This window comes from Stereum hirsutum, assembly GCF_000264905.1.
Source record: "Stereum hirsutum FP-91666 SS1 unplaced genomic scaffold STEHIscaffold_15, whole genome shotgun sequence".
Lineage (NCBI taxonomy): Eukaryota > Fungi > Basidiomycota > Agaricomycetes > Russulales > Stereaceae > Stereum > Stereum hirsutum.
The window spans coordinates 632,155-639,047 of NW_006763145.1; the positions used below are offsets into that span (position 1 = coordinate 632,155).

At 50.1% G+C, this 6,893-nt stretch overlaps 2 protein-coding genes across 2 annotated transcripts; one reads left to right on the forward strand and one right to left on the reverse strand.

Annotated features, from left to right (window-relative positions):
• Positions 1–63: 63 nt before the first annotated feature.
• On the reverse strand, positions 64–2,959 carry STEHIDRAFT_171317 (uncharacterized protein). The gene is made up of 11 exons (XM_007308447.1): positions 2,822–2,959; positions 2,677–2,766; positions 2,394–2,603; positions 2,254–2,330; positions 2,099–2,178; positions 1,850–2,037; positions 1,679–1,776; positions 1,516–1,622; positions 652–1,427; positions 371–594; positions 64–307 (listed from the first exon to the last, which is right to left on the reverse strand). The coding sequence occupies exons 2-11, from the start codon at positions 2,740–2,742 to the stop codon at positions 217–219; spliced, it is 1,917 nt and encodes a 638-aa protein (XP_007308509.1). The 5' UTR covers positions 2,743–2,766; positions 2,822–2,959; the 3' UTR covers positions 64–216.
• A 1,843-nt stretch (positions 2,960–4,802) lies between these two features.
• Positions 4,803–5,617, forward strand: STEHIDRAFT_160922 (uncharacterized protein; the record flags this gene model as incomplete). Its single annotated transcript, XM_007308448.1, has 5 exons — positions 4,803–4,959; positions 5,089–5,217; positions 5,314–5,321; positions 5,369–5,427; positions 5,497–5,617. The coding sequence occupies 5 exons, from the start codon at positions 4,803–4,805 to the stop codon at positions 5,615–5,617; spliced, it is 474 nt and encodes a 157-aa protein (XP_007308510.1).
• Between the last annotated feature and the right edge of the window lie 1,276 nt (positions 5,618–6,893).

The following is a 6,893-nucleotide window of genomic DNA, read 5'->3' on the forward strand; positions in this document are numbered from 1 at the left end:
TGTGCTCTCACACTAGTAGCACTAGCAAATACTCAAGTCCCATATCGTCTTCTGAGTATAACCGCGCATGTCACATATATTATGAAGCTATGTATCCAGAAGAAGAGAGTACGATAGAGATCTGCAGACAATGAGGCCGTGGCAAGCAGCATGTTACTTCGCATTGTCGCCAATACATTTCTTCTAAGAGTCCAAGAGCCCGCATTCTCGGCCTCATCAGAGTCCCCGAATCATCTCTGACTTCGGGAACGAGGGGTTATAATAAATGTCCAATCCGTCCACAGGCTCGCGTGTGCCCAAACCATGGCTATACGCAGAACAAGCGAAGCGTGAGCAAACAAAAACTGAACATAGAATGATTCGTACTCGCCTATCTCTCAGATGCCGAATAACTTGGGCTCGTTCCATCCACGACCCAAAACCGCCTTCTCCCTGTGAAATATGCACGGTGCAATGTCCGCACCCCCATAGATGTTCACAGTAATGGACGCCGGCCAACAATTCAACAATGCTTGGCCCTTGGTCCCTCTCATCTGTAATCCGCGTGAATCGAGGAAAGTCGTGTCCAGGGAGTATCCGCAGCTGATGGTCCAACTAGGAAAAGATAGGTGATCAGCAGAAACTCAATGATCGGAGTGAAAGAAGACATACAGCGTCCCTCCAGTGCCTTGCGCGCCGCCCCGTAAAATCAAAGTCCAGGAAGCCAATCGACCCTCTCAATTCCTCTGTCTGCAGCTTCGCATCTTGTACATCACAGGCCTCACACACGAACCGGTCATGTAGATGATCCAATTGCTGCGTGGTCGTCGTCGCTCCATCCAATCCGCACAATTCTAACAACGCAAGAACAGCACGCTGAGCGGCCTTGTTCAACCTTGGAATGTTCAGCGCCGACAAGGAAGAGCTTGAAGATGGTTCGTCTAGCTCATGCCCATTATGGCGGTAGGCAAAAATTTCAGCGCCAAACAGAGGGGTCTCTGGATTCGCCTCAGCTGTGTACACATTTTTCGCGAGGGTGAGTTCGAAGGGGACATCGAACGTCCCACAAGCGATGGCAAGCGGGCCAGCAGAAGACGGAGGTACAAGTGTCGACATGATTTTGCTCTTGCGCTCACCGGCCCAGTGCTTGATGCTCGCCGGAAACATCTGGAGGATCACGTTCCTAACTTCAGCAGAGAAGTCTTCTTCTTCTTCAGGAAGGGTGGGAATATCGCAAATTGAAGCGATACGAAATGATATCTCTCGCAGCTCGTGAGGTTGAGGATAGAGGGCAAGGGAGCGAGGCGGCTTGTGGAGCAGGAGACTTCGATATTGACTCTCCAGGACTTCTTCCCGGTGACGCAAGGCTGCTTGACGCTTCCGCTCGATACGATCCGCTTCTTCAGCCTCAAGTGTTGTTACAAGTTCGGGCTCGATAGTCGTCCATACTGTAGCAGTGAGAAGGATTGGAAGGAAGTCAGCTCCCGAAGTTTGCTTGGTGGATATCAGGATGTCCTAAATAAGAGATGAGCTCACAATTGTCGGGCCAGGGAGCTTTGCTCGTGAACTCCTGCCGGGCCCAAATTTTACTCGAAGCAATCTGACGGTGAGTATATCCCAAAGAAAGAAGGCGTTGCGTGATCCTAAGCAGTGTTGACTATCAGTCGATCACTTGAATCACCTCAATGAAGGGGCGTACTCTTGTCGTCTCTCCGCCTTCTCCGCCTCCCGCATTTTATCCACTCTATCTTGTTCCCTTTCCACGCGCTCGGTCCAGTAGACGCAAGCCTTGGCATGCTAACAGTAATGGACAATATAAGTTTCAAGCGCGTCAACGTTGTGGAATGTTGGGAGCTATAGACATCCTCACCTTCAACACCTTGTCATATGCTAGAGCTTTTGCTTTCCTGAGCTCTTCGAGTTTGGCTGTCAACTCCTCTGATTCCAGGCCAGCAGCCACCGCATCTACTTCTTCCGCGAGTCTGACCGCATCCCTTTTCAGGAAATAGGGCGAAACCTCCTTTGGCCATAACATTGATCGGTGATGCCTAGGACGAACTTCGTGATACTGATTGTTTCAGTAGTCCTATGAACGGTTAAGGACATGAAGGGTCCTTACACATCGATCTCGGAAGGACTTGAAGGAGTGGCATAAATCTCATAACTCCGATGGTGGACTTGGGCACCGAGAACGTAACACTTGAGGCCCGACCGTAAAGTCAATAACACTACTTCATATCTTTCGAAGGAACATGATTACATAGTTTGACTGACCTTTTGGTAGTGCACGGCGGACAGGCCCGGATCCGAAGAGCCCAGTCAATTTCCTGATAATCCTCTGAGTCACACATCTACGAGTAGAGTTCCCCAATGAGATAGAGTATAATGTCAGGGAAAAATGAAATGATGCGTACTTGACATCCCGGACCACCGAAGACTAGAACCGTCCAGGCTAGCTCAGATATGTCTTCAGGGAGCGGGGGAGCTATATCAGAACGGTCACCAACGTTGGCCCATGTCCTTCTCCAGATCCAGGCAGTTTGACGAGACGTGAGTAGCTGGTGAAAGGATTTAGAGACCCAGGAGACGCGAAGTAGGTCATCAGGTGTTAGGTGGCAAAGTATCTGACAGACATGCGCAAAACACAGTCATTGGGTAACGCATCAAAGACTCGGACACAAAAGCCACAGAACGTACCTCATGTATGATATCGAGAGACAAGGTCGATAGCGAGCTTGATGATACTACCTTTGGATATGACATCCCTTCAACGTGTTCTATGCCTGCCTATCCCTGAGCGTTCGAGATGGTTGTAAAAGCTTGCGTTGAAGTTGATACTTACTGGTCCGATTCCGTGTTTCACGATTGAGCGGTGAGCTTCTTTGAGCCTTCCACGCCAGAGAGCAAAGTGACTGATTCCACCGACCACGAACGGTATGTATTGATACTATAAAGATCTTGAGAGCGATAAATGGAGATCGTCAACGAGCTGGCGAATCCGAAGAGGCGAAAGAGACAAAGGGAAGCGGATTTCAGGAATCAGGACGTGTTACGTAAGATAGGGCCAGTCCACAGCCAACAACATCACGTGCCGGGTGGCGTGTGCGTCGTCGCCGACGCTTGCGACGAGCTCAGTATCCGAACGAGGACAATGCTTCAGAATCAAAAACCACAGAGTTGTTTGAAATTGTATTAAGTATATAACACACAAGTTTCATGAGTGTAGAATTTAAATTGGAGGGGAAGATAATATAATGCGGATTTGTTTTGCAATTGTTTCAGTGTGGCGTTGAGCCCCAAATTAGGGTTCTAAACAAATCGAGAAAAATCACTGGGAAACTATCTCCTCCCTGGGTTCTGTACCATTCCAAGCATGCGTTATTGTGAATGTTCTTTCATAAATCTTCCACAAATCTGTGGTTTTACATTTCCGAAATATGTCCTCGTTCACACTCTGAGCTCGTCGCAAGCGTCGGCGACGACGCACACGCCTACCGGCACGTGATGCTGCTGGCTGTGGACTTCCGAGTTCCGACTGGCCCTATTTTAACCGTCGGTCCTGACTCCTGGTCCTCGGAGTATTCTTCCACGTGACCAAAACACGCCATATCATTTTCTTTCACCAGTTTTTACTAGCCAGCTTTGCTTGAGCTGCGTTTCGACTTCCTGTTCAACAACGCAGTACTCAAGTACTCAAGTTTCACAAATGGATGTGGCGCACAGACCATCCGACTCCTAGGACGGACCGTCTCTTCATCCCACCCACATAAGATGAGAACGGCGATATGAGCGGCGGTCGTACTCACCCTTGTAAGTGATCTCACTAATATACCCGGCCTGGAAGAGGCGAAGTGATCAGCTTAGGTATATGTGGTCGGCACTATTCGCATTGAGGCGTCGCTGACGTTGCGGTCGGTCATATATAATGGAGGCAGGGCGAAGAAATTAGTGTGGCCCCGCTTTGCCGACGTGTCACTGTCAACGTTGACAACAACACCAAACAAAGGCGCCACACTTCGGTGCGTCCAAAGAACGACGCTGTCAGTCATATCGACCAGTATCGACGTCAACCCTTTCCCTTACCACTCGAATTCAAGCGAGAATCTCATTGACGACGATTTGAATCATTTTGCTTCTTTCACCGGCACCGTGACTTTCTCAATTCCTGAGCACGTTGAATCAGCTACCGGCCGCCGAGTAAGTTGGCCGAGTCTCAACCGAGTCTCGCTCAAAACCCTTGCGAAATATTCACGGTTGCAAGGATCCCTGCAACGACGGCCATCCTCCCCCGAGATCGCTCTGCCCTGAACCGCTCCCACCAGTGGTACCTACCTGTCGCGGGACTATCTTTTGTCGCGGAATCCTCGTGCTCCATGTATCTTGTCCAGGTCGCATTGCATATGTGATCCTCCTGAACACGGCCACCAAACGCCGTTCACGATCTCTTACCACTGCTTGTCCTCCCACTGCAATGCCAAGACTTGTTTTTTTTTCATTAGGTTTTTCACTGGTTGCCGACGACGCTCCTCATGGTACACCATGCCAGAGAAATAGAATATGGCCATCCGGCATACAGAGAAGGAGGGATGCATATGACTGGACGTGAGATCTGTTGCTCTTTGATGGCTATGATGTCAAGAGGAAGACTGTCTAGTTGTCGGTCTTGGCGAATAGCGAGAGTACTGGCATAAAGACCATCCCGAGCGTTGCTCCGTAGGTTCTTCAGCCTGTCTTGCCTGATTGTGTCTTCCACTGCTCCTCCAAATTTTGTGTCTCATCCACTCACTCTTTACTCCCCGCCACACTCCACACGTACTTTTACGATGCAGTTTCTCAAATCCTTTGCGGCTGCTGCTACCCTTCTCACCCTCTCCGCGAACGCTGCCCACATCGGCAAGCGCCAGAGCCAAACATGCATCGAAGGCGAGAAATACGTCGGTGTAGGCTATAACGGTCTTCAGCCAGCCTTGCGCGAACTTGGTATGTTTCCTCCCATCTTAATTTCAATCAATTCCGTACTTCGCACTTTGGTTCTCCGGCAATGACTCTTCGCTCTGCGTTCCGCATAGGCCAACGCATGCTTCAAGGCCATCGATGCTGGCACCACAGACATCTGGTCTGAGAAGACCTGTGTCGCCGCTGCCACTTGCGATCCCAAGACCGCCTTCGTCGCTCAGTGCCAGAACTCGGCCGTTGCGAACGCGACTGATATCGCGCATTTGGACTACAATGTTTACGGTCCGTCCTTACTCCTTCTTTATTTCCTCTCTTCCTGCTTTCAATATTACATGGGCGAGACTGACACCAATTGCCGCTGCAATTTGTGGATCATAGCTGCCATCGTTGGTGACTGCGCCTGGCCGATGGCGGCTGCCCCATCACGTCGCAGAGCTACATCGACCTCATCTACGGCGCGTTGAGCGACATCGGGTCGAGTTCATACCCTGCGTACGCCTTGTTTTCCTTCGGTTTCATCTTTATAAATTGATGTCCCTTGTAATTCGTTGTTGTGAACAGATCCGGAGACGAAGTCGTCAGTCAATGGTGGACTCCTCTCACCACCTGGACCGCCACCGGTGACTCTGTCCCCTACACCAATTTTGACGACTGGTTGCACTACGCTGCGGTGTACGACTAAACGTCCCAATTCTTCTCCATCTCGATTGCCTTCTCCAGAAGGTCGTTATGGAAGGGACAGGGGTGCTTGCGAAGTACGCGGGTGATATTTCAATCTGCACCCCACCGGCGACGTCCATGTATAGGCGTGCGGTGGGATGGACAATCTACTTAGCGTATGTATACTTACATATAGGCTAGGGTATTATTCGTTCTTTGTTTCTTGTATCTTTGGGTCTTTGACTGTGTTTATTCAAATCAAGTTTTAATATTTTCTCACTGTGCGACTTTGTAGCTCAGATCATGGGCCCCGGACCCAGCACCTATCTCACCGCCCTGGGTTCTTGACACCGTCTTCGGGTGTGAGTATAGTATTACTTGATGGCCTCAGGACATGTACGGTGTCTTTCAGATTTAGAGGACCTAAGAGTAGAAACAGCCCGATGAGATTCCGGCTTGAATGCGAGTGGTAACGGAAAGGGTCAATATGATTGACAGCATCGTGCTTTCAATTCTTTGGGGACAGATATTGGTCCTTAAGGGCCCACTTTGTATCCTGAATAAACATTCCTTCCTTCCTTCTCACGGGAAAAACACGGTCCTGTCACGCGGTAAGTGCCGGGAGCGTCTTGTCTGTGACGGGATCGTGTTTTTGTGGCACCTGCGTAGTTAGTTAGGGGAGGGGGACCTCTGGCAATGAAAACCGTTCGAAATTCCCTCGAAATTCCACGGAGTGACAACTTTGATGGCCATGAGGTAAACCCGGCAACGGCACCCGAACAGATAAGATTGATGGGCGGCGCCTTGCGTACCACTGAAGCACCCGCACTGGATCGTGTTTCTGATTATCGGGAGCTGCTAAGGTAGCCTGGTACTAAACCTAAGGCATCACCTATAGCCAAACCCTAACCAAACCCAAACCAAGCCTAACCCTGTAGCTGAGGGTGTCGGCGTACGAATGTGAGTACTAGGAGCGCTTGTCCTAGGGGCACTAGCCCAGAGAGAATGTGGGTGAACTGAGACCGTGGGCTTGGGGCTGGATACACCAGGACACAAGGTCACACTGAGTATGGCGAGAAGCAAAGGAGATCGAGTTAGGGAACTATTCTACGATACAGGTGGTTCTTATATACATCCTGAGCTGACCCTTTAGGGCACACCCTCACTGTACACTACGAGTGAACACTACAGGAATCCTTCATGGATATCCAGTGGGTCCAGCAATGGGCATAATGGGTACAAACCGCTGAGTCAACATGCACAAGACTATTCTAGAACGTTCCAGACCTGATCACATG

Excerpts from the sequence above, each read along its gene's own strand:
- STEHIDRAFT_171317 (XM_007308447.1), bottom strand. The coding sequence starts at position 2,742 with ATGTCATATCCAAAGGTAGTATCATCAAGCTCGCTATCGACCTTGTCT. Across the intron at positions 1,623-1,678 it reads AAGGCGGAGAGACGACAAGA|GATCACGCAACGCCTTCTTT; the intron begins GTACGCCCCTTC and ends AACACTGCTTAG. Across the intron at positions 1,428-1,515 it reads AGCTCCCTGGCCCGACAATT|TATGGACGACTATCGAGCCC; the intron begins GTGAGCTCATCT and ends TCACTGCTACAG.